Source organism: Cydia strobilella, chromosome Z (genome assembly GCF_947568885.1).
Source record: "Cydia strobilella chromosome Z, ilCydStro3.1, whole genome shotgun sequence".
Taxonomy (NCBI): Eukaryota; Metazoa; Arthropoda; class Insecta; order Lepidoptera; family Tortricidae; genus Cydia; species Cydia strobilella.
In genome coordinates, this window is record NC_086068.1 from 26002267 (window position 1) to 26026550 (window position 24284).

The following is a 24284-nucleotide window of genomic DNA, read 5'->3' on the forward strand; positions in this document are numbered from 1 at the left end:
AACGTGACTGATGTTGCAGTATTTTTAAGTTTTTATTGGCTTATTATACTAAAAAATAATTACGTTTCAAATTTGGAGCTTGTGGATCTGCTAGAAGTACCTTAGAATTATGATGATCGTGAGTGTGTCAGTGACAAAACTAAGGAAACTTTGACATGCAATAATTCTTAAACTACATGTTCAAATTACATGTTATTGAGAATACATCTAAATTATGTTATGCTCTATACGTCACTGAAAAGTCAGGAATGTAGCTTTAGCTATCACAAGATTACAGTAAATATGTTGAAAATGGCCTGAGTGGCTTCGAGAAAAGGATGGTACGGCCGTGCCTCTTTGTTTTGCTCGACTTGGCGGGGGCATTGCCGTGCCCCCAGATTATAAGTGCATCCTGGGCCGTATTGCATAATAAACTACAACTAATATTATAAGCGGAACTCCTTTTCTAATAAGTGAAATTAGAAAAGGAGTTCCGCTTATAATATTAGTTGTAGTTTATTATGCAACACGGCCCTGGTCATGCTTAAATTTAAGTACGAGCGAGACAGGTACAATCAGAGGATAGTCAGTGGATGACCACTTACACAATTTTCCTTTCGGAAGTTGACGTTATGAAAATATTTATTCATAATTTGATGTGTGTTGACCATAACTTTACCATAGAGTAACTTATACTAGAGCGGTACTGTCATAGTAAATTTTGTAACCCCAGTAAATTCACTGACATCTGTCGACATACTTTAAAACTAAAAATGATGATTTATAAAAATACGATAAAATTTATTTAAATATGGATAAATGTTTTTTTTTATTTGCATTAATTATTTTTTTGATTTTGACCCATGTTCTTTCATTGATATGTGTTAAAATTGTTAAATAACAAACGAAACCGTCAACGCCATCTATACGACAGTAGGCCAAAGCTAGTAGCGAGAATCAAATTTTCTTGATTTTAGAGGCACGTTTTTTCCTTAGACTGTATCCATCTATTACGGAGTTATATCTATCTTTGACTTTACTGTGCTTCTTCGTTTGACTTTTTTAGATTTTTTTAATTAGGTATCATAAGCTAGGAGCGAACAAAATTTATATAAAAACTTTTAGAAGCTCCTAACCTTAGTATAAGCTCCTAACTTACTTTACTCTTTGCTCCTTACTCTTTATTACAATAATTATAAAACATTAAAAAAATCTAAAAATCAAACGAAGGTGCAGCTATGCAGCTGCGGTTAATATACATACATCAAATTGCGCAGAGACAGAGGAAAATGGGAACTACGTTTGTGGAGAAGAGGTCCTCCACTTCCACTCAATATCAATTGAAAGTGACAGATTTTTATAACCAGAGTGCCACTGAAAGATTTGAGGATCATCACGCCATTGTTGCTACGTGATTGCTACGCACATATCGGTAGCACAATGCTACGGGCTACGGCGTAGCAAACGAAGCGCAGCAACAACTCACACTAGTTCCAGCATCGTACCTACCTTACCTACTGACATGAGAATAATGTACTCGTCATTTATACTTCGTTTTTGTTAGCATCTATCTATACATATAATATAGCGGAAGAGGGTCGAAAGTCTGTACATGGAAGATATTCGAAGAAAAATTGGCTGGGGATACTTAGAATCGATAACAGAACACGTTCCAACAGTTTTTAGAATTTTTGTCTGTTTATCTGTTTGTCTGTTTATTTGACCGCGCATCAAATGAAAACGGCTGAATGGATTTTGATGCAAACTTTACTAATCTGTCAAAAAAATCCACGGCCAGGTTATAGGCTACAAACATTTGGTAAATTTCACCCCTAAGGGGGTTAAAAAGGGGGTGAAAGTTTGTATGGGGTTCAAGATTTATTTTAAGGAAGCAATTTGAAACTTCGTAAAAATATATATTATTGAAATACAAGAAAACAAATTTCAGCGTTCTTAAAAAATCATCCCCTAAGAAGGTGAAAAAGAGGTTGAAAGTTTGTATGGAGATCAAAATTTTTTTCGAGTGCGTTACTTGAAACTATGTACATGGGCATATTATTATAATACAGGAAAAGTGATTTCAGCGTTTTCAAGAATTCGTCCCTTAACGGGGTTAAAAGGGTGTTGAAAGTTTGAATCCATTACAAATGCTTTAAAACTTCTTAGAAAGGCATAATAGACGATTACAAAAAAGTAACTTCGACGTTTTTGGAAACTTAACCCCACAAGGGGGTTGAAAGGGGGATGAAAGTTTGTCTTGGGGTGCAAATTTGATTTTAAGCTAGGAACTTGAAACTTTGCAAAAAGGTATTATATTAAAAAGCAAGAAAATTACTTTCAGCGTTTTTAAAAATTCATCCCCCAACGCGGTGAAAAAGGGGTTAAAAACTTTATCTTGATAACTACTTATATCATTTAAGCTACTAGGCCAAGTTAGGTATCTTTTTGTATAAATCGGCTATGCCGAATTCATTTATGATATCAAAATGACACCATTCCGGAAAACACAAAAAATATGAAAAAAAAAAAATATTTTTATAATCATAGAGGAACATGGAAATGGAGACTGCGTTTGTATCGAGAAGCGGCCGTGCCCTTTCCTCTTAAGGTGGGTACCTTAAAAAAAAACATTTTTCTATGTCGTTTGCGGAGTAAATGTCAAACAATTTGGGACTTATACGCGTCCCCATGGGGAACGCCCAAATATTCCGAAATACGTTTTTCCGATTTTTATAACCACGATTTTCATAATCCCGATTTTTTTGAAGTCCGAAATATCAAAATTACGATTTTTAAAAACACGATGGAATAAAATCACGAATGTGCTATTTCCGAAAACTCAAAATCCGATTGTCACTTGACCGAAAGCTTAGTTCCGATTTTACACTTTTCCGAAAATATTTTTTTCCGAATTCCTAAATTCCGAAAAGTCATTGTCCGATCGGAAATTTAATAATTCGGTATTCAGAAATTCGGTCTTTTGGAAGGTCGGAAAAACTAAATTCGTGGTATTCAAATAAAGGCTCACGTTTTAGTAATTATTACGCGTGCCTGTCGTGCCGCATCATGTTAAATATTTTTTGCATAAAAATTCGGCATAAATAAATTAGACAGAACTGCGAACCTGCGAACCCGAACTGTTGCTAGGTGTGGGTTAGGTTAGGTTACAACTGCGACCCCCAAGAAAACGAACTGTTGCCAGAAGTGGGTTAGGTTAGGTTAGAACTGCGGCCCCCAAGAAAACGAACTGTTGCCAGAAAAGTAGGTTAGGTTAGGTATAAGAGGGTATCGTACGATAAGCGCAGAGGCCGCATGTGTACTAGCCTGCTCTCTGCCCTGGGACCTGGACGCGAGGGTCCTTGCGTCTCTATACCAGTGGCGCGGGGAGGTGCGCGACCGGGGTGACGTGCTAGCTCCGGAAGAAATACAGATGCGGCGAATGGAGCTGCAGCAGGAGGCGGTTGACGAGTGGCGGCTGCGGCTGGAACGGCCGAGTGCTGGCGTCCGCACCATAGAGGCGATCCAACCTGTGCTCCGTGAATGGATTGAAAGGGATTTCGGGGTTCTCACCTTTCGGCTCACTCAGGTGCTGTCGGGGCATGGTTGCTTTGGCAAGTACCTGCATAAACAGGCAAGAAGAGAGCCGACCCCGGTATGCCACGAGTGCGGAGCACGCGAAGACTCGGCCCAGCACACACTGGCTGAGTGCGTGCTGGGTCTGGGGCGTCGAAAGAGAGGAGGTGATTGTCCGTGTTGGGCAAGATCTGTCGTTGCCAGCCATAGTGCAGGCTATGCTGTCTGGTGAAGAGGTGTGGCAGACGATGCTGGATTATTCAGAGCACGTCATGGCTAAAAAGGAGGCAGCCGAGCGCGAGCGGGAAATCCAGGTTGAGGCTGACCCAATGCGCCGCCGTAGAACCAGACGCAGGCGTGCTGCGCACGACAGACGCTTGCCACCTTAACATCGACCTCCGGGTGGCAGACACGGGGGCGTCTGTCACCCATTGGGAAGAGGTCCTTGGGTTGGAAGGCATGTCAAGTGTTCGGACATGCCCTTAATGGTGGTTTCGGGCAAACATCCGCCCGGTGATGGGCCCTAACGGGCAGCTGCTGGTGGGGTTGCGGATGAGTGACGCCGCGTGCCCGTGACTCCACCCCAAAGGCAGAGAGACGAACACCCCAGGTTTTTTAGTGAGTAGAAATCTCACATATCCTCAGTGCCTCCCCCTGGCGCTGGGGAATCTTTCGAAGATTTTTCCTGGGCAAAAAAAAAAAAGGTTAGAACTGCGACCCCCAAGAAAACGAACTGTTGCCAGAAAAGTGGATTAGTTTAGGTTAGAACTGCGACCCTCAAGAAAACGGACTTTAACAATATATTCGGAATATCGTTATTCGGAAATTTAAAACTTGGGATATTTAAAATAGGAATCACGTCAATTCGGAATAAGAGCAATTCAGAATTCGTGATTTTGAAAATCGTAAATGTTAAATACGGCGTTTGTCACTGTTGGAATTGTTATAATCGGAATTATGTGGTTCGGAATTTAAAATTTCGGAATAATGGCAATTCGGAATTCGTGATTTCAAAGATCGTAATTGTTAAATTCGCTGTTTGCCACCATCGGAATTGTTATAATCGGAATTATGTAGTTCGGAATTTTCAATATTTTTTTGGAAATATAAATCTTCGTGATTTTCATCATTCGTAATTACGACAGTCGGAATTTTGATGGATCGAGCATTTAAAAATCGGAATTATAAAATTCGACATTCTAAAATTCGAAATAAAAATTATCGGAATTATGTAGTGTACCCGTTACCATGCCTTCCCGGATAAAAATAGAATCTTTCGCGAAAGTTTCGCAACGCATTGAGGCTACAAGGGGCACGGTCTTAGGAGTCTGAGAAAGACCACGGTGAGACTCAGTGGCGCTCTAGCCAGGCAGGTCGCTTCGCTTTGGATGATATTTGCCATGGACATATTATGATTTGGATAAGTACAGTAAAGGACGTAAAAATACAAAAATGGTACTGTATCGTTTGATATACACCTACTACTTTGTCGTTTAAATCACGTCAAAAATTTGAATAAGGGCAAAAAAAATGATTTTGGAGTGTAGTTTTATTTAGTGGTACCTAATTGTAAAATATTTTATCTGGACTACAGTCCTCTAGCGTATCCATCTGTCAACTTTACTTCAAATTCCGCCTCCAGGGGAGAGGGAGATAAATTAGGGGTGAATTAGCCGCTTACTGACACAGACCGAATTCCACGCAGGAGAAGCCGCGGGCACAGCTAGTTAGAAATAACTCCGCAGAAGTAAGCGTGCAGTTTTTATCAGGCCTTTTTAATTGTTAATAATAATGGAATTATCTAATGTAGCATGGTCTATACTTATAATTTATTTCACAATTTTACCGCAAAAAGTGTCCGATTTGGAACCACAAGCGTACTTCTGCGAAGTTCTTTCTAATGCTAAAAAAACAAAGTATACGTAGTACGTGCATTTCGTACATCGTACTTGTCGGTACATGTAAGTATTGGCGCGAGCGAAACGCACGATGTCTAAATATATACCTATATCATTTTGATGTCAGTGAACTTTCGAATCGGCCTCTTAGTCAAATAATTCCACAGACAAAGAATACCTATCGATAATTTTACCATGAAGCTGTACACTAAACTGGAGCGAGCTGTCACTTTTTTTGCCATACTAAATTGAACCTTATCACCGAGCCAGAAAGGTGTTCGTACCAGACTAGAGAAAACGGTCCACATGAGATAGCAAAAGTGGGTCGCGGTGTCCCACTCGCACATGTTGCCAATGTTAAAAAGATACCATTTTGGTAGTATTTATATCAATAACTACTAAAATTAAATACCTTCTTATATTATTTAAGTGCTATATTCATAGTACGGTTCTGATATCTTTTACGTAATTTGTAAATAGTTATAATGTCAATATTATTAACTGATTTAACCAAGCATGTGCACAACAAAAAATACATTAAATTTGATATGGTAGACATTGTAGTAACTTTGAATATTAATTGGTATTAACTTGATGAAGAAATTTTCAAAATACATAAATGGCGGCGCTCAAGATTCATTTGCGAAATAAAGTATAAAATGGGTATAAGATGTTGTGTGAAAGGTTGCAGGAGTGAAAGTTTTGCTGATTGTGGTATATCTTTTCACAGGTAAGCCTCAACTATTCAAGTTTACGATAAAAATACAAGACAACATTGTCAAACTCATTAGGGTGACTATGATGTCGGCACGATGTGAATCGGTCTTACAGAATTCTTATTACCTACGTACTTACTTAATGTAAAAATAAGTTTACCTAAATAAGTATATCTTTATTTCGGCATGTTTTTTTATTTGGTTGACGTAATGAGAGATACCTATATCATTGCCAAAATTTAAATCCAAACTCCTTAAATATTACAGACACATTTATACATAATATTTAATTACTGAAATGTTGGTTCAAACTATATATAATCGATTCTATATAGGTTGGACACATATTTCCGTCAGTACATAAAGGCGGCATATTAGAAAAAGAAAAATGTTGCAATCAACTACGATGACGCTTAAAGAATAGCTTAAGTGTGCGAAAGAGAAGCCATCACGTATATGAACATACCATGAGTGCGAAAGAGGCAGACTACAAATAAAAAAAACGTGACCATTTTTGAGTTGTGGACGCCAACGGCTGACATTTATAGTTTGTCAAAGGACTGTCTTATTTCAAACATAGACAGAGAGAATCATACTATCTTTATCTTACACTAGTACCCGAAAGAAAAGGATGAGTATAGTTTTTTTTTGTTCTTATTTACTGCCAATTTGGTTTGACCAATTATATTTATAATATAGTTGGTCAAGCAAATCTTGTCAGTAGAAAAAGGCGCGAAATTCAAATTTTAGGGTTAATATTTAGGGTTCCGTCCGTACCCAAAGGGTAAAAATGAGACGTTTTTCCTCAATCATCCGCCATTGCTATTTGCTACCAAAAACAAATGAATACATATGAGAGTATATAATATGTATATTATACTTATAAGTGATAAGCAGATTTTTTACGATGCCTGTTTTTGAGAGATAGCATCTCGAACATATACGCAATACAATAGAAACGACATCAGCATTAGACTTGCTTAGCGTCTAAAGGTAAATATTTGCATCATAATTATCACGTAACACACATAATAAAATCTTATATTTAACTTATCACACCTTTTATCATGACATTTCGTGATTTTTAATCCCACTTGGTCGAAAAATATTTTATTTCATGCAGGTACTAAAGGACAAAGATCTATTTTGTTCCCGCGGGATTTTGAAAAAAAAACCTGTAATTTTCATTAATATAACTCCCTAGGGAGTAATAGCTTTTTAATTAGGTACTTGGTTCGTATAAATTAGCTCCTAGCAGGGAAGAAAAAGGCCCTTTCTGAATAGGTGAATTTCTTTCTGAATACATTCCAACTTATCCTAATATCCCACATACATATGACTTTTGGTCACCCTAATTAGAAAGAGATGCAACCGCCCACTTTGACTTCTTATGTGGACATACTTTTTGGCTCGTGTACTCCAGCCGGTTTATTAAATTAAATCTACATTCGTGAATTTTACACGCTGAACTGGTGCGTCGACCGAATTACATGTCCTATCTCGTTCCCTCCAGGCGGCGTGACCTTGACCTGACCTTACTTTAAAGCAGACGTTTTGCGGATAATAACTTCTTCAACCTCGTATCTTAAATTGTGCTTTAGTTGTTTTTGTGTTCTCAGCAACACCGTTTAAAGTCTTCCTCATTTAGCAAAAGATGGGCCTGCCTGATTTACTCGTAGACATATATAGCGAACGCTGATTTATCTGAAAATAAGTAGTTTAGAATTCCTGAGACGCATTAATCTATTCTTAACGGTATTGTCAGTCGAGGTCGTAGCGCTCCTCTAATCACTACAAGTAATACATAATATACTTTCAAGGTTGAGTAAAATCGGTTTGTAAATCCGTTGCAAGTAAGATCGGTATAGGAAAAGAGGTAGGTCGAGTCCCGCCCCGCGCCGCGTCAAGGGCGCGCGGGTGCGCAGCGGGTCAAGTACGAGTACGCAGTCAAGGTGAGCCGATCCGATACCCGACCTGCGATGCGATCCGCGATACTCGTAATATCCGTTGAAGGATCTTGCCGACCGTCTTTGTATGACAACTTGCTTTTCATTATCCTCGCCTGCACGTCTCAGTTTTTACGACTTTCATAAATTGACTTTACAGCAAGGGCCATATGTATTTACTGTAAAATGTTGTACGATACATGTGCGATTTAAAGGATATGCGAATAAAACTTCACTCCTAATGAAAAATAACTGAAATAAGTTGTTGATAAGTGAACCCTAAACTTATTTTTTTAAGAGTTCCGTACCCAAAGTGTAAAAACGGTACCCTATTACTAAGACTCCGCAGTCTGTCTGTCTGTCCGTCTGTCACCAGGCTGTATCTCATGTACCGTGATAGCTAGACAGTTGAAATTTTCACATATGATGTATTTCTGTTGCCGCTATAACAACAAATACTGAAAACAGAATAAAATAAATATTTAAGTGGGGCTCCCATACAATAAACGTGATTTTTTTGCCGTTTTTTGCGTAATGGCAAGGAACCCTTCGTGCGCAAGTCCGTCTCGCACTTGGCCGGTTTTTTGCGTAATGGTATGGAACCCTTCGTGCACGAGTCCGACTCGCACTTGGTCGGTCTTTTGTTTTAAACATCAAGTACCAAATTTTCTCCAAAACGACAGAAAACGTGCTAGTTTTAATCATCTCAAACCGTCTGTATCTTACACAAATTTATGAAGTTAATAAATAACTGAATAAAATACAATACAATTATATTAAGGCTAAGTTCTAGTTAAGTATTAACTCGTTGCGAATGCGTCCCATCCTCCCATCCTCAACCTCATCGTCAACCTGTGTAGGCCGTATACATTTTTTTCGATCGGCAAAATAAGCATGTGCCTGAAACAGCCACGGTGCACGGTGCACGGTGCACGGTAGCATTACGCAACTGTTTCAATTAACTTCGGAATCGGACGTAAGGTTGGTAGCGATTGCTGGGGCAAGGTCGCCGACTGCGGTGTTCACAGGCGATGAATAATAAAATTTAAATCGTACCACATCCTCTTCAATCGCACCTCAATCATGGAGTATACATGCTTGCGTAGCTATTTTTTAACGTTGGTACTTCAGGTATTGCACATGGCACGTTTCACTTCGCTACTGCATGCATAACATCGGGACGTGTAATTTTATTGTGGGCTACAAAATCATCACGAGTGCTACATTTTGTATTTGCTTAACAAAGTACAAATGGCGAATTTAACGAATTATGCCTTAGCGAATTATGTACCAGTTAAATTTAGGCAACAAGAGACTTTTGTTAGGTGCATGCTTTATGATAGGCTCAATATTGGAATGCATATTTTTATCTTCCCTATTTTCACTATAACAATAACAACTATTGGCATAACAACGTTACCCATAGACTTGTTACCCATCATTTACTTACGAATCTTAAACAAATCGGCTTAGTCTCTAGTAGGTAATTAGGTACAAATATCATTCGTTTATAAGTAACTAGCTGTTGCCCGCGACTTCGTACGCGTGGATTTGCATGTTGGTAGTTATATATTCTACATGAGCATAGAACATTATGCAGAAAAAGATAGCAGTAGAGACGGTTGATCATTTGTTAATAATTAGTTTCAAGCCCCTAACTAAAAAAAATGTTCTCGATAATAATCCATCTTAGAAGATTTTCAAGTCAACTATTTAATAAAAAATGTTCGCTCCCGATGCAAGCTTCAACCCATTTTAACTCCCTTAGGGACTAAATGTTTGAAAACGCTCAAATCACTTTTCTTGTTTTCTATTAGGTATTGTGTTTTTTGACGACATTTCAAGTTCACTATTTATAACAGAAATCATTTCCGATGCAAACTTTCAACCCTTTTTTCACCAACTTAGGTTATTTTCAAAAACGGTGATATCGGTTTTCGTCTAGTTAATTTTTTTACCAAGCCCTTTTACGAAGTTTTAACTTCTATCCGAAACGTTGAAGTAACTTGTTTTGTAATATTATATTATGCCTCTCTAAGAGGTTTTCAAGCATTTATAATGAATTCAAACTATCAACCCCTTTTATCCCTTTTAGGGGATGATTTTTTTAAAACGCTAAAATTACTTATATTGTATTCTAATAATAAGCCTTTATACAAAAATTCAAGTCCCGCATTCACAAAAATGTTTGATGTCCATACAAATTTTCAACCCCTTTTTAACCCTTTTAGGGACTGGTCCCTTTTGAGGACGTCGTCCTCATTTTTATATACCAAAATATTTTTACCTAAGTCAAATATTTTCTAAAATGCTAATATCGAGAGAGGAAAATTGTTTGTATGGAGAAGCGCGGTCGTCCCCTATCCTCTTAAGAGTCCCCGGCAAACTCGGCCGAATTTCACCTTCCCATACAAACGAAGTTTCGTTCTCATTTTAAAACTACGTGTTGGATTGTAATGAAACTTTGCACATAGTCATTAGTGTCATATCTAGGTCTGTAATTAGGTTATATAGAAACAAATGAAATAGAGCAAAAACAACTTTTGTATGAAACCTACCTACATATATACCAATTAGAGACCTAAATATACCTTAATTATCCTATTGTAACTATTGTAAGACCAAAGTTTCAGAGCAATCTACGTAGCTAGTCGTTTTAAAATGAGAGCGTAACTACGTTTGTATGGAGAACCGAGCTAAAAATAACACTATAATACTTTTATCTGTTATGCTCTTGTGATACACAATGTATGTTTTTAGCATAATTTAATTTAACCAGCGAAATTTAAACAACGTGGTATCTTAAACTTATCTAGACTAATAAGAAACTTGTAGGTATTACTCATACTTACATTGATTAATATCAATAATATCATACCCAAATACGTATAGAACCGCACCGCCCACCGACTCGTCTGATGTAGTTTCGTTGTAGAGATTGTAGAGTAGAACATTATGCTAATGAAATTTAAAAGAGGCACTCCATTGTCACGGAAAACCGAAAGACTAGCCTCTACCCGCAAATTCGTCCACGCAGAAGTTTGTCAAACTGCTCCCCATCCCCTCTCTTGTAGTACTTCCGTACTATACAAACTGCTCCGCATCCCCTCTCTCTTGTAGCACTTCCGTACTATACAAACTGCTCCCCATCCTCTCTCTTGTAGCACTTCCGTACTATACAAACTGCTCCCCATCCCCTCTCTTGTAGCACTTCCGTACTATACAAACTGCTCCCCATCCCCTCTCTTGTAGCACTTCCGTACTATACAAACTGCTCCCCATCCCCTCTCCTGTAGCACTTCCGTACGATACAAACTGCTCCCCATCCCCTCTCCTGCAGCACTTCCGTACGATACAAACTGCTCCCCATCCCCTCTCCTGTAGCACTTCCGTACGATACAAACTGCTCCCCATCCCCTCTTTTGTAGCACTTCCGTACTATACAAACTGCTCCCCATCCCCTCTCTTGTAGCACTTCCGTACGAGACAAACTGCTCCCCATCCCCTCTCTTGTAGCACTTCCGTACGATACAAACTGCTCCCCATCCCCTCTCTTGTAGCACTTCCGTACTATACAAACTGCTCCCCATCCCCTCTCCTGTAGCACTTCCGTATTATACAAACTACTCCCCATCCCCTCTCCTGTAGCACTTCCGTACGATACAAACTGCTCCCCATCCCCTCTCCTGTAGCGCTTCCGTACTATACAAACTGCTCCCCATCCCCTCTTGTCCTGTTGCACTTCCATATTTTATAAAATTGCAACTTCTTAACCTCATTGCCCATTTATATAGACTGTAAACTGTGTTGTGTGCGAAATTTTATTGTAATCCGTTTATCCGTTTTTGCGTCAAAGAGGAACAAACAATATGTAAGAAAATATCCAAACATACAAACTTTTATGTATTGAATTTATAACATTAAGGAGTATAATAAAATAATAGTTCTTAACAATTTGTTTTAATTTAAAACTCTTACGGGACTTAATCGCGTACAAACTTACGTTTATTTATGGCCTGACGTTTCGAACGTGACGTTACGTAAGTTTGTACGCGATTAAGTCCCGTATTAGTTTTAAATTATGAGTGGAAATCGTGTTAGTTTAAATCAGTATAATTTGTTTAACCTTTCTATAATTTACTATGACTTTAGTGTAGGTATCGTAAAACGATTCAATAGGATGTACTTTTCCTCTAGACACTGAGACCCCACCGCCTCCAGCTCGTAAACTAATAAAAATATTATTGCCCGCTGCAGGCTTCACCGGTTGGTTACTAAATAATATTATTATTTGTTAAAATACGCTGATATTGGCATATGTTAAGGTATGGCTGCTTGTGTGAAAGCTAGCTACTAGTTTTAAAGTCATGTAGATTAGTGCTTAAGAACAATAGGTGGTGGTCGTCGTCGTCCGCGGAACAAGCACACTACAGGTACGGTGCGGGGGCGGCAGGGCCGTGTTATCAGCAGGCAGGGCGGCATGCGAGAAGCGGGCGGCGGCGCGGGGCGGGCGGCTCCATGCGATGCGAGCGAAGCCTCCGCTCCGCTACACTCGCGCGCTCGGCGTCGTCGCGCCCTCACGCCCGCGCGCTCTGTACGACCCCGTTGCGTAACCGCTATTTACGCCGACATCCTGTTGAGTGCGAACTGCGAGCACTAGCTGCTAGCGCGACACGCTTCTCACCGCTGGCCATCCCGCGCGCACCCGTCATGAATCCATACGAACACAACTCTAAATACAAAAGCCGTTGCCATAGATACTATTACGCATTCTAATGGCAAAACCTAAAAACATGTAGAAGACCGCGAGCACTGCCAAAATCGCATTCCTGCCAAATAATCTTAAGTCGATTTTATTAATTATAAAGTAGAATTATAACCGCTTTTTGCTTGTGTGATGTTACTAATAAATATTTCGGAGAGGTTTAAAAAGACTGATTTTTAGTACTTATTAAAATAAAATTCCTTCCAAACGTGATAGAATCGAGACTGCTTAATCACTTCCACATCGCTTTGGACCGCTAAGCTTTTATCACAGCCGAGCGATAATATTAGGGTAAATAATGATAAATTATAACAAATGCTCCGTTAAAAAGCAAATCAACCGCTGTAGATCGCTGTCCAAGGACGTCACGGTGCCGTCCTCGGAACTCCCTAACGAGCACGGGTCGTTCGTCAGCAAGATTCGCGACAACATCAGCTCGTGGGTGCTGTGGTGGCGTCAACGCCGTCTTCGGATGGGCGCACCGCAGACCCCAAAGCAAATCGAGGAGGACGATTGCGTTCCCCGGGTGGCTATCGTAGAAGAAGTTCGGGAGCAAGAACGGAAGCTGGAGAAGCAGCGCCGGGGGGCTCCCTCGGGGTCTCGCCGGCGCGGGCTCGAGAACGAGCTAGAGGGCGAGCGCAGGAGGCCGCACCGCAAGCCCCGGAAGAGGTGAGCATCAAACGGCACCAACACCTCACTACTTTAATTAAAATAATGCGTAATCAGGCTGCACTGTTCAACACTTTCCCTGATAGAAAATATTATTATTATATTAAACAACCTAACAAAAAAACATTGTCAGCGCGAAATGAAACTTATTATGAAACGTTGTAAGATCCGGTTTTTGTGCAGATAATCATAATAGTTCAATGCTATTAATTATGCGATGCGAGTGGAAAAGCTAGTTTACCGGTAGGGACGGGTAGAGTATCAAATCTTTTTTTATCGGTGTGTACTATGTTTATTTACCTTCCTAGAGCTCACTATGTATATTTTGTTTATTTCGGCGCATTTGCTCACATTACAAAATGCAGTTCGTGCTCGGTTTTCCCGAGGGGCTACAGTATGGGGTTCTTCAAAAAAGGAATGTACAGGTTTTTAAAGGGTCGGCAACGCGCGTGTAATATCTCCGGTGTTGCAGGCGTCCATAGGCTACGGTAACTGCTTACCATCAGGCAGGGCCGTATGCTTGATTGCCACCGACGTGGTATAAAAACTGAGCCACTCACGCGATGTTGTCCCCTTGTCGCTCCGTGCGAGCGGCCGTTTTCGGGGACCCATATTGTGAGTTGGCGAGTCACCACCTGTCCATTTTTTTCGTGTTTTTAAACATAGATTGGGGCAGGTGCCATAGTATTTCCATAGACCCGGTAACCAGTACACTAACATCTCAACACAATAGTCTAGTTTATTTTGTTTCTTATCATTGCAATAGTCCTGCACTAACCGGGGCTTGTCCTTGGGTGCACTACTATAGTGCATACAGGGATAATCGTCGGTTGGTGTCACATCACCTTTTAGAGTAAATTGTCTTTTTACAAGGGGCCTCTGCGTGTTGGCTTCGGCCCCACGCACGCCTTCCAAATGTCCGGGACCCTATGGTCCCGAGATTATGTAAAGGACGAACATAATAATAATAATAACAGGAATAACAGCGCATATATGCGCGTTAACGCTCGTACGACTTATTATAGCGCACACCTGTATCACATCTATACGCGGTGACCAAATCGTGAGTTTTTATGGGAACTTGCATAAAAATACTTAAATCGTAGACACTAATATTAATTACTTTGCATGTGCAAGAAAATTCTTTGTTCGCTTAATACCTAATACAACTCTTTATTTAAACGCCTATAAACATTTATAGTCCAGACACTTTCTTATAGGTACAACAGGTTTACCTACTAATTATATTGTTTGCTCAAATGTTTGAATGCAACTTGTCATGTGGGTTATCATTGCTTTCAGAAAATAATGTCCTTAGAATACTCCTTAAATAGTACTTAAAACTTAATTTTTAAATTATATAGCCTTAATAATATAACAAAATTTACATTAGGTACCTACGTATTACGTTTTCTAACCAAAAAACTGACGATAACCACTGACTATAACGGTGTTCGTGTTTCGAGACCAATTTAGGTCTGCAGCTCTTTTGACATTGAACATTTTTACTCTATAAATAGGAACTGTAACGTAACCTGTGGCACGGTTTCACCTTGACTGAAAGTAAGTTAGGTATTTGCGAAATCTGAGGAAGGTCTACAGCTACGGCCTGCTCACGATAGTCACGATCGATCCCAGCCTAGCTGTTAGGAACGGACCTTCCTTTAACCTCCACCGCGTTGCTAACTTTTTGTTCCACTACCACCACCGGCACCACCACAGTTTGCTTTCGTTTCAACCGTTTCGTTACCGTCTTCAATAAAAATAGAGAAACGCTAGGTATAGGTAATATAAATAGGTAATTAAATTTATGGCAACCGTATTGTGATCTAAAGTGCTACGATTTTTTTTAAACTGCTGGCTGAACATACAGCTATTTAAATACTCTAGTTTCCGGCATTACTCTGCGTCCGTAACTCACTACGCTACGCTCTACTGTCTATTATACTCGTAATAAATGCAATTAGACGTACTCGTAAAGATAACAGAAGATACCGAGTTTTTTTGTTGTTCTATAAGTAGGTACCGAAAGTTTTTTTTTTAAATATTAGTCCTATGTATTTAATACTATAACTTAATTTTGCTTTAGAAAAGGAAAAACAAATACCTTAGCAATATCGAATACTATTCCAATATTCTTACACTGAGTAGATAGTTAACATAAAATGCCGATGGTTCAGAATGAATTACGATTAGACCCGCAATGTATTCTCCTAAACTCTTACTGTTTTACTCGTATGTTACATTGAAACTGTTTATCAGATCGTTTTCGTGGGTGAGATTCGTCTATATTTCCAAAAGTTACAAAGATAGAAGCAGTGGTATTAAAAGATACAAAAGCTTGCGGACCACCGAAGGGTACAAAATTTTTGAAAATCGGTTAGTAACTTTTTTCGGAAAATTGTAAATGGTGGAAAAAAAGAAAGAAAACAAAAAAAAGTTCTGAAAACAAAAGCCGATATCGAAAATAAATCCGAGGCAGATTGATTGTCTATCGTTTGGAAAAAGAAATTTTGAAATCAGTTGAAAACCGTGGGCTGGGCAGGTGCCCTTATCATTGAATGATTATCAGATTAGTTACCCCGAAGAGTGAGATTCGGCTATATTTCCGAAAGTTATAAAGATAGACGAAAGACAATGATGTCAAAAATTGCAGGAGCTTACGGGGTATCGTATCGTACCAAATTTTTGAAAATCGATACGAATATATTTTTTTTAGAATGTCGAAAATGGTGGGAAAAATCGACAAAATTTTCTGTATTTTCGGATAAAAAAAGGTCTAAGGTCCAGAGTCTAAGGTCTAGAGTCCAGGTTCCAAGGTCCAAAATCCAGGGTCCAGGGTCCAAAGTCCAGGGTTCAGTCTAGGGTCTAGGATCTGGGGTCCAGGGTCTAGGGTCCATGGTCAAGGGCTCAGAGTCTAGGGTCCAGGATCTAGAATCCAGGGTCCAGGGTCTAGGATCTAGGGTCTAGGGCTAGGGTCTAGGACTAGGGACTAGGGTCTATAAAATAAAATTTAAAAAATGAAACTCGGATTTCAATAGACGGGCAGAGGGCTGAACTAATAGATACTATAAACTGAAATAGATAACATACACTAAAGAAAAAGTGACCAAGTCCGGTGGACAATACGCTGAAGACGCTAAAATTCCAATATGTGTGAGAAAGAAAGTTAAATTGCCCTTTGAGGGACCTCAGCCATACGACGCCATGCTTGCTGCCTTGTGTGCTCGCTACCAGAAGTGTTTGTACATGATTTTGAAGGCGTGTCCGCCGGAGAAAGCTTCCATAAGAGATCAAGCGATCCAATCTACGTCTCGCTCAATTGGGAAGTGACGCCAAGATCCCGTTCGCCTGTCCATTACATTTTATTTTTCCATCTATGGTCTGAGACTGCTACTGGGGGAGGGGACACTAGAAATGTAGTTAACGTCGGTAAAGATGCAGGTGATTTCTATATCTTGCTCCCAGACAACCTACTTTTGCGTAAAGTCGACTTCCGATGCTTTCGATTTTGCAAACTACGTCACCAGTGTCACTATAAAATTGATACAATTTTAAGGCATGTATAAATCATGAATCCAACATTGAGAAGGTTGCATATACCTAGTGTCAAGACCTTTCTTTATTTATAATGTTGGTTACCCAGCAATGGCAACTGATGACACTGTTGTTTACTGTCAGACAAATTAAATGTCGAAAACAGTTATATAAGGTTTTTTTTTCTCTATTAATACTATTAAAGTGTAATCAAGTAAAAATATGGAGCAAGCATTAAACACGAGAATAGTTTAATTAGCCTCCCAATATTACAACACCTGGAGCCATTATCGTTGGCGCTCACTGCAGCGAGCGACGAAAAGACATTTTTATGTTCGGAAATATAATAGCGCAATTTTAATTTTGTTCACGACAAACATGTCTGATGACATTCTGCAAAAAATCATAGGATTTGATTCTGCTAAAGACACTAGGAAGGAACATTATTATTCATGTATTTTAAAGAATATCTGGAGCAAACTGTGTACGGAGCTACAGAGCGTGGCATTCTACCCGAAATTCTCCTAATGTGACAATTATTGCAAAGAAAATGGATATAGAGTCAGAAGCTGCAAGCGGTAGAATAAAAATACTTGGTACTTACAACTGCTCTTATTAAAGGTACTATCTTTGTATACCAAATTTAAGGCAATAAAAATACTTACTTTACTAATATGTTTTTGTTATATTCATTCCACTCTTTAAAACCTTTTTTCTACATAATATTAGGTCTACTTGGGCGGTTTACGAGTTATTTATTTTGTTCGATATCTTGTACTCAAAAATCTTTGATGTTACAAGAAATCAAACAAAAAATTGACTTGTAAACCGCCCAAGTAGACCTTATATTATGTTAGACGAAAGTACACGTACGTATGTATATGTAGTTGTGCACGCACACGTACATAGTTAGTTTCGGGAGACAACAGAGATGGTGCTTTCAAATGAGTTTCCATATGCTTCAAGTGGGCTTTCTTTACTTACTTACTCTTTGGACTGCTACAGGAAAGAAACTGACGCTAGCACAACAATATTTAAAATCCAAAAGCAATACGAGTACAACAAAATAGTAAATAGAATAAGCTAAACATATTCAATGTAATTATTTTACAAGAATAAAACCTAAATATTCAAATAACTAGAGAAAACATTTACTTAATAACCAGTGCATAATAGAATGACATTAAGTTTCCATCTGATCGAGTAGGTACCCCTCGATCTATACAGATGGCGCTGAAAACAAAATCGACACGCTACTTAGGTACTAAAGCCGCAACGCTTTGCATGCCCAGTTGCTACTCGTAGATGTCGCCGCGACGCGAGTATCCAATCAAGCATCAATCAAGCTTCACATAAAAACTGAAGTTGCGTTTTCAACCGTAACATAGAGTTTTTTAAAGTAACTGTCAACGCTTGTTGGCAGTTACTATAAAAAACTTCTATTTCGTAATGTCGTGTCATGTTATGTCTCGTAATGTTTGCAGTACATTGCTGTGTTAGTACAGTGTGTTACAGGTCGCTATTATCATCCAAAAATAGTTAAAGTGAACCTTATTACAACCATCGGGTCGTATGATTGTCTGGTAAAGCCCACTATTCTACGACATTGCCAGAATGCGATTGTAGCTTTGTCAATTTTGCCGTTTAAGTGATTACTCCAATTGAATTTGCTGTCGAGTATTACCCCTAAATACTTTACCTCTGCAGATAGTTGGAGTTCTGTATTGAACAGTTTGGGAAGGCGGTAGTTTCCCAAATTGCGTTTGTTGGTGAACATAACCAGCTCCGTCTTGCGTGGATTGACTGTGAGTTCGTTGTTATTGCACCAGCGCTCCACGATGGCTAGTGCAGAGCGGGTAACCTCGCATACCGTACCTGAATGATTGCCGCTCGTCAGTATGCTCCGTGAACTTGCCGTGCTGCCCCTCGAACTTCACGTACACCGACCCCAGCATAAAGCCGAGCCGGCGCCCGTGGTCCATTAGGGACTTCACGGCCGTTTCCAGAACACTGACGACAGCGAACGTTTCCGTTCCCTGCTCCTCACGCCAGTTGAGCAGCCAGCGATCTATTTCCGCCCACGGGTTCTGGTAGCGAAGGGCTCTGCCTACTTCGCCGGAATCTTCCCAGACACCCGGGAACAGGATACCGCAGCGTACTCTTTTGGGTACCTCGCTCTGGCGCTTGACCACCACCTTCTCCCCCTTATCGAGTGTGATGGTAGCCACGCTGCGCTTGAGCCATGCCAGTGTAGCCTGATCCTCGCACCACAATCTAAGGGAGCCGTTAGCCAGCTCGCCGCTCCTTTTCCCTCTCTTGGCGAGAGGGGGGGAGAATTGGCCCTACCCACTAAACCCACTCCGGCGTTTCACCCTCTTGGCCGTTCGTGAGGGCGCACTGGGATCGATAACATTCCACCACGGCGCCCTCCGACATCCCCGGCTTGTCGCCAGAGTACCCTCACAATGGAGGGGGGATCAGAAACCTGACACCCGCTGGCCCTCCTAGGGCTCGAGCCGAGCATATGCTCTCAGCCTTCGACCCTGCCGCCTGCGTCGGAGAGGAAGCGCATCAGCAGCCGCTTCTCGCTCCCTCTCCGCCTCCTCCTTCTGTGACATGACCTCCTCGCAGAAGGAGGCCACCGCTTCCCATTTCCTCTCGCTACACAGCATCGCCGCTATTATGCTGTGTAGCGAGAGGTCCGCCACCCCCGTCGCTGCCCTGAGAGCAGCTCTTTCTACGGCCCAGCGACTGCACACCTCCAGAGTGTGCTGGGCCGTGTCGTCCACCGCGCCACATTCATGGCACTGAGGCCCCGGCTCTCTCTGTATCTTGTGCAGGTAGTGTCCGAAACAGCCGTGTCCGGACACCACCTGCGTCACCCTAAATGTCAGGGCCCCCTTCCTTCTCCCTACCCACTCATCCATTAATCCTCCAAGAACGGGCCTGCGAGAAGGCTTTCGGTGGGCTACTTAGCTTCCTTCGAGAGAAGGGCTAGCAGTTGCCTCTGGACTTCGTCCGACTGCTGTGGGGTCAGGTGTCCCGAGGTGGCAGTGGTCACTGCCACCAGCAGGTCAGCCTTTGCAGCCTCCGCATAGTCGGCACGGAGGGTTTTTACCAGGCATCTCAGTCCTCTGCCTCTTAGGCTCGCCTCTGGGAGATATGGTCTCATCCAGACAAGCCCTCTTGGCAGACGACCGGGCACCCTGGTTACTCCCCCTTCAGCCCTGGTCCCTGTCGCGCCCTTTGCCTTGGTGGGGGCGCGGTTTGTAGCTGGTGGTCCAGCTGTTGCCCGCGTCTTTCCCTTCCCAGGGGCGCCTTGTGGGGGCACTGAGGCGGTGTTTAGAGCCGCTTGGCGCAGCTTCCTTTGTTTCCGCCGCTGCTTCCTATTAAGCTTGTGCGGCTTAGCCGCAGCTGTAACAGGGGGAGGCGGGGGCACGGGGGGTTGCACCCGTTTACCGGGTTTCTTCTTCCGTGCCTTTCTGGACTCCTGAACGGTCCATTCGGCCTCCAGCTGAGCGGAAACGGGGTCCAACGCCGGGGTCTGCTCCGTAACAGGGGGTTTCCCTCCTGCCGGAATAGCACCCGTGGATGTTCCCGGCGTTGGCAGTAGGGCAGGACGCTGTGGTCCTGAGCCTACTGGTCTGGGCACGAACGCATCAGGATTGCGTGCCTTCGGTTTCCCGTTGGCTCTCCATCGCGATGTGTTGTGTTTGTGTTTGTATGTAGTGGTGCTTGGCAGGGTAGCTTGCGCCTTCCTGTAAGCACGTGTTGAGGAGGGGGAACTGTCAAGACAGCTCCATCTCCCTATGGTGTGTTGTGTTTAGTGGAGGGGGGAACTGTCGAGACAGCTCCATCTCCCTTTGGTGTGTTGTGTTGGGTGGAGGTTTCCAGTACAGCCGGAGCTGCGCCGTTACCCTCCGATAGTGGGGTGTTTGGGGATCTTGTCGTATCCATTATGTGATTGTTTAAATTTCACCTCTCGAGTTTCTCACCCTCCATGGAGCCCGCACCTTTGGGGATGTCACTGTGGACACCAGGAATACCCAAGAGGTATAGGTGTGTTGAGGTGGGACTCATGCGCGACATCGGGAGCTGCAGACACGTGGCTGTGGGAGACGATCCTATCTCCCCCAGTGGTTCCACGCGCCCTTGCCCCGTCAGCATGGCCGAGCCCCCGGCATCCTCCCAGAGGACGCCCCTCCCCACACCTTGCCAGCGGACCGTACCACCTCGACCGTACGGGACGCGTGTCCAATACCCTGCAGTGGCTAGTTGCAGGGCCACCGTTTCGCCGGAAATTCGGAACAAAAAGGGCATATTGGCCCACAGGGGGTAACTAACCCCGACCCCCTGCAGGCCTCGGCCCCCAGGACTCCTGCATCCTCGCTCACGGCGCTCTACTGCGCAGGACTTACGCAGGTAGGTGAGTATAGTCCGCTTAGGTCACCTACACCCTAAGCGGAACCGGGAGATCCGTACAGCATAGCTAGCAATTCGATCGAAATTAAATTGCTAGCCATGCCGTGCGGAATCTCCTGAGTGTGTCACATCCCGCTCGGGTTTTAAAGTCCTCGCGGGTTATGACGTCGCCTTCATACTTAGCTACTGGTGGCCCGGGGCAGATGTAATGTGCGACGCCCGACCGACCACCAGTATTACCAGGGTGTACGGCCCACCCGAGTGGGGTGGGCTCGTCCATGGCCCGCGGCGGCAGTGCCATGGACGACGGGGACGTGGTATGATAGACTTGAGTTGGTAAGCATTGTGAGTTCAGCGTCGCACACCTGAACCAACGCACCTACCCCCCCCCCCCCTCCTAATAGGTAGTTATGAACAACGCTAACCCAGACACATTTGAAGTTATTTTTTTTTTATTAATTATAAAAAGACCAAGATAAATACTTGTAACAACATTCAAAATTTCTCTTGTTCATGTGAAGCCATTTGTCGTGCTGACAAGATAAAATATCTTGGACTGTTCGTCGATGAGAACCTAACGTTCAAAGCACACATTCATTGCCTATCCAAAAGGATAAGAAAAACCATCCATCTGTTTAAAAATCTCCGGCAGTCAGCGGACTTATCCCTCCTCAAAACAATATACATAGCCCTGTGTCAGGCAATAATTACATACGGCATCTCAGTGTGGGGAAGTGCTGCAAAAACTACTATCTTGGTGGCTGAAAGAGCTCAGGGCTCGGTTCTTAAAGTCATGCTCAATAAGCCTTTCAGATTCCCAACAGACAACCTCTACTCTGAAGCTCAGGTCTTATCAGTTCGTCAGCTCTATTCATAAAAAATCTGCGTTACAGTGCATAAGCCTACAATTGCTATGGAAAACTACGCCATCCTGGTTTCCAAACGAGTCTTTAAAGTGCCTGTACCTAGAGTAAACACCGGATTTGGTAGACGCTTCGGTGATGTACTCGGCGCTACTATCTACAACATTGTAACAAGGCGGCTTAGTTCAATAATTGTGACGTTTTCAATCAAAAGGTACCACATTGTCTCTTGTCGATAAGGTTGATTTCTGGAGCTTTCTGAGCTATATAGAAATAGCGCCTTACTGACAAGCGACAATAAGACCCTTTTGGTTGAAAATGGCACAATTAACAGCTCTGTTATAAATGCAAAAAAACTTATATTTACCTGGCTCTCTTTACTAACATACACCGAAACGGAGGCTCTGCTTGTAAAATTAGTTTAGGAAAATTAGTTTAAGGAGTATTTTAGTCACTTTTCGAACCTTGCACTAGTACCTTAAACATTTTGTATTTCTCTTTTATATATAATGTAGCTTAAGGCATGGCACAATACGGTACGAGTAAACTGGTCTCCCGCGATACAGGCCTGGCCTAGTGCCCACCACTGCAATCTCTGTATACGCACTCCTATGCGCTTTACTATTAATTCCTGCTGTTATTTCTGTGTAACTTTTCTTTTTCTTCGTGCAATAAAGAATCTTTTATCTTTATCTTATCTTTTAACTACGTTTGTATGGAGAACCGAGCTTGCCGGAGACCCTTAAGAGCCCTTATTCCCTGGAACGTTCATCGATTTCACGAAATAACACTCAATAGATGGCGTTGACGCGCGGTACGCGAGCGACGGTAACTATAACGCGTTTTGAACGTAGAGAAGAATAATCTTGATCGTTGTTGATTTCAATAGCAAGTAACATTAATTTTATTTTTATAGCCACTCTTTTATTTTATTTTATATGCATGGTAGTAGTAATTTCAGTTTAAGGCCCATTTACATGGTGCGAGTTTCTCGCACGTTTTGGGGCGAGAAATCGTATGACATTATCGAATGAAATAATCGCCAGGCGAGTATCGTATAAAAATGTTTACATTCATGCGAGAAATATAAACTCGCCTACGATTATATCATTCGATACTCGCACTGAGATTATCGCCAGGCGAAATAGTTTACACGAGGAGCCACATTCTAGGGAGATATTTGCTTACGATTTCTAGACTCGTCTAAACTCGTTCTCGTATGATATTTTTTCACGTACGTGCGAGTATCGCACGAATCGGTCCGAACCGATTTTCATACGAGTTTTGCCAGTCAACTTACGTGATTAATTGCTAATCATTTACCACTACTTACATTTCTTGTTTCTCACATTATTTTTACAAGCTTTTATTTAACTTACAAATGTTTGTTTCTTTGAATATGTTTGTTCTGATCAAATCTTGCAAATTTAACCCACTTCCCATTATTTGATTGAGCTAAAAATTCCTATACATATGTGAGTTGGGTGACAATGCAATATTATGGCACCACTGAACTGGCCTGATTATGGACATAGGTGGCCATGGGAACTATAAAACAACGCAACCTAGATGTGTTTGGGTTCGTTAAAATTCTCTCGATGAGTATTAGTTGTCTGTTTTTTATTTATTTTATTTTATTTATTAGGAAAACTTACAGCTGAAGTAACACGTTAGGTAATAACATAGAAGCAGTGAGCCAATTACAAGTTTCCACAGATAGAAACTGCGTAAAGTGCATGGTGTGCGAAATTACAACTAATAATACTTACTAACTTATAAATATACTTTACTTATCTTACTAGAGAGGGAAAATTGGTTTAAACAGTTAACAAGAAGAACAAAAGAGAGAAAAAAGAACAGGATGAGATACAATGTTGAGTTAACACTTTTTCCACTGTTAACACTTAACAGTGGGA

At 41.6% G+C, this 24284-nt stretch overlaps 1 protein-coding gene across 4 annotated transcripts in view; it reads left to right on the plus strand.

Annotated features, from left to right (window-relative positions):
- Positions 1–24284, plus strand: part of LOC134754261 (potassium voltage-gated channel protein Shaker) — a 403882-nt gene that overhangs the window by 80908 nt on the left and 298690 nt on the right. Inside the window, exon 1 of one of the 4 annotated variants that reach the window (XM_063690470.1) lies at positions 12647–13546. The exons of 1 other annotated variant lie outside the window; for it this stretch is intronic. In XM_063690470.1, the coding sequence (XP_063546540.1) occupies positions 13176–13546 (371 nt within the window). In that variant the 5' untranslated portion in view covers positions 12647–13175. Of the gene's footprint in view, positions 1–12646; positions 13547–24284 lie in introns of those variants that run through there. 2 more of the 4 variants (XM_063690471.1, XM_063690469.1) reach the window with 2 other exon arrangements.